The sequence below is a fragment of the Cupressus sempervirens genome, chromosome 5 (genome assembly GCF_028749045.1).
Source record: "Cupressus sempervirens isolate cs-2001-9-10 chromosome 5, ASM2874904v1, whole genome shotgun sequence".
Classification (NCBI taxonomy): Eukaryota; Viridiplantae; Streptophyta; class Pinopsida; order Cupressales; family Cupressaceae; genus Cupressus; species Cupressus sempervirens.
In genome coordinates, this window is record NC_143122.1 from 892,406,730 (window position 1) to 892,410,111 (window position 3,382).

At 36.1% G+C, this 3,382-nt stretch overlaps 1 protein-coding gene across 1 annotated transcript; it reads right to left on the reverse strand.

The window, feature by feature from the left end:
* Nucleotides 1-864: 864 nt before the first annotated feature.
* LOC149558794 (7-deoxyloganetin glucosyltransferase-like) lies at nucleotides 865-2,844 on the reverse strand. The gene is made up of 2 exons (XM_089832855.1): nucleotides 2,245-2,844; nucleotides 865-1,864 (listed from the first exon to the last, which is right to left on the reverse strand). Exons 1-2 carry the CDS (start codon nucleotides 2,732-2,734, stop codon nucleotides 978-980), a joined length of 1,377 nt encoding a protein of 458 aa, XP_089688981.1. The 5' UTR covers nucleotides 2,735-2,844; the 3' UTR covers nucleotides 865-977.
* Nucleotides 2,845-3,382: the final 538 nt, after the last annotated feature.

The window sequence follows — 3,382 nt, forward strand, 5'->3', positions numbered from 1 at the left end:
GGATATTGGTTTTTATAAAAGAAATTTCAGATTGAAGATTTTGTAGAAGTTTGAGAGACTTATATAAAGCATGTAGAAGATTGATTTATTTCATTTTCCAAATTACAGTTGCAGAATAGCTAAATTCCTATCAAAAGAAACAATACATTTTTAGATCTATTGAATTTTTTTCAATACATTAATCATTTCAGTATAAATACTTAGAAATAATGAAATCACATTCACTAAGACATCTTGTTAATCACATAATGTGCCTTATACAAAGGCATTGAAGTCGTCAAAGCTTGGACTAATTTGTAAGGGATACTGATCCTGGCATTACACTATACCCTGCCAATTTGATTTGATTGAAAATTGGCTGACGCATAGCCCACAATTTGAAATGGTTCTTAGACACAGAAAATTATTGGAAAAAGAAGTTGGCTTGTCACTTCACACCGTGTCAAAATGTGCATTTATTTTATTTTTAAATTCCATAGGCCATGCCTGTCTCCTGTATAGAATTTACAAGTTTATATTCTCTTCATTGTATTGGATTCACATGTTGGCTACAGAGCACAAGAAACTTTATTGTATTCGGTTCACATGTTGACTGCACAGAACAAGACACTTGACTGCATTTGGTTAAGATGCAAAAGTCAGATGTTTCTCTGCATCTTCATCCCGCCTCCTTACCACTAAAATGCAACAATATTTTACAGGTTGTTTAGTGGTTTTTTTTATAGGATTCACATGTGTGTTTTAGACGACAAGAAACTTTATTGGATTTGGAAGTGTGAAGTAAGCTAACAAATTAAATTACCGTCTTCGATTTTTACCTTAAGATAGAGCATTACTGCTTATAGCACATACAAGTGAGAAGCCTAACCAAACGAACGCAAGGAGAATTCTATGTTACTTTTGCCAAATACATCAATGAAATTTTCTACTGAGAAAGTGCATAGTATGTAACAAGAGCATACAAAGACTAATCAAATCTAGTCTTTTCTTTGCATTATTGCTAAAATCTTCTCTAAATTAGTGTAGGATGATCCTCCTTTCTTGACTGCGTTAATAGAAGCTTCTTTGAACTCACCAGCCCTCCTCCTCATTTCTTCCCCTTCCTCCCCTTTCATCAACCTCCTCACTTTCTCTTCCACATCTCCCCTTGTCACATTAGCATTCAGTGGAATCCCAATCTTCCAAACCTGGGACACAAAAGTCCTATTGATATATTGCTCTGCATAGAAGGGCCATGAAAGCATGGGCACTCCTGCACAGATGCTTTCTAATGTGGAGTTCCATCCATTGTGTGTCAAGAAACCCCCCACAGAAGGATGAGAGAGAACTTGTATTTGAGGCGCCCAACTAACAAAGAAACCTCTTCCCTTCACTTTCTCCATAAACTCTGGAGGGAGAACAGCAGAAGATCCATGAATGAGGTCTGGACGAATAGCCCACAAGAAGGGCTGATTGCTCGCCTCTAAACCCCATGCGAACTCCAAAAGCTCCATTTCAGAGATGACTGCCATTGTTCCAAAGCACACATAAATAACAGAATGGGCAGTCTGATCATTCAGCCATTTCACACAACTTGTTTCTTCACTCTCTTCCTCTTCGGCATAAAGTAAGAGGGGGCCTATGCTGTACACAGGAACCTCGGGCTGGACTGTCTCTATGATTGGCCCTTCTAGCTCTTCAAATGTATTGATTACCATAAAATCAGCTAACAGAGCAGCCTGGCATTGGCTTTCTAAAAACCCAAAAACGTACTTTGTACCATCATAGTAGAAGCTTGGCACATCTATCACGTGCATGGTTGGCATTGCAGGAATGCAGCTGATCTCTTCTTTTTCCAGGTATCCATTTGTCAGATAGCTTTCATCTGCAAATCATACACGGCATTCATAAATCTATTAGAGAAAAAAATAATTGATCTTTCTAAAACAAAATTATTGATCTTTCTAATCTGGATGGTGTATTTTTATAGTGAAATTCATTTTAATTCTATGATCTCTTTTGTCATGAGAAATGATATGTCAAGCATTAAACCATTCTGAAAGATCATTCATCTTAACAATACCCACTTAATAAATGTATCTAAACATACAGAATTTTAAAGTTAAACCCACCTAACTAGCTATCCAATTACCAATAAATACAGAAGCTGCGCGGAACAGAATTTTCAAGAAAATCTTGCTGTTTAAACATTTAGTAAGTGAGGCTGCATCAAAGACATTTTTAAAACAAAAAAAACGGGCATACCTTTGATTGGAATATATCCCTTCTTCATGAGAAGAGGCATTGACAGGTAAATATTGAAGCCACAGGCACTTGCAGTCCAGAAGTAAACTCCAGAAATTCCCAATCTCTCGGCTGATTTCTGAGCCCAACTCATGAGCCCATTATAAATAATGCAGTTTAAAGGAGGGACATCTTCCGAGCTCTTCAACTTATCAATCACTTTTTCAAAATAGACGGGACAATTAGTGACAATGGACTCAGTAAACTCGTCAAGATTGCTGGCTCGTCCATGCTCAGGAGGCAGCCCATCTGGAATTGTTTCGAATGTGATGTCACTCATGGACTGGATCGATCCCGATTTCAACATTTTCTCATGCATATATTCAGTAATAATAAAAGTAACGTACAAGCCCTTGGCAGATAAGACTTTGGCAAACTGTATCATGGGGTTAATGTGGCCCATAATAGGAAAGGACAACATTACAACATGGGATCCATTCTTCATCTCCATTTTTATCACCTCAAACTAAGAAATAACTTGAAACTTTGGAAAACTATATGAGATGCTGAACCTCGGCAAGATGATTTATAGTACAATCAATGTTAACGATGACCTTCAGATGCAGATATTATCATTATTAAATAAGCTTTGGAAGATACTAAGTTGAACGATGCATTCACGGAATTTATGTTTTATATTTGTCTCATATTAGAAATTTACAAGTATGAAATGCAATGGGATGCATTCTAGAAACAATTAAAGTTATGCTATGATTATAATATAGGCTCAAATAGAGTAAAGTGAAATCCATTCTATAAACTATTTAATATAAGGTCGACTCTAGTAAAGTGAAATGCATTCTAGAAGCAATTTCGGTGGGATCCAACAAGGCATGAAAAGAAGGAAAGGTTTTAGAATGGCAGGTCTGAATTTCAGATATAGAAAAGAGCTAGGGTGAGAGTGTTTGGGTGTATGAGAACAACTAAGGTTGGAGAAGAACGCTGGTTAAGTATAAAGAATAGGATGATAATGTCAATTAGAAAGATGATTATATAATAGAAAATACAATAATATATGAGAGTATTTGGGCTAGTAGAATTCTAAAGTTAATTTTATGGAAGAATAGGATAATGAAACAACAGTAATTTGTAACAGTAT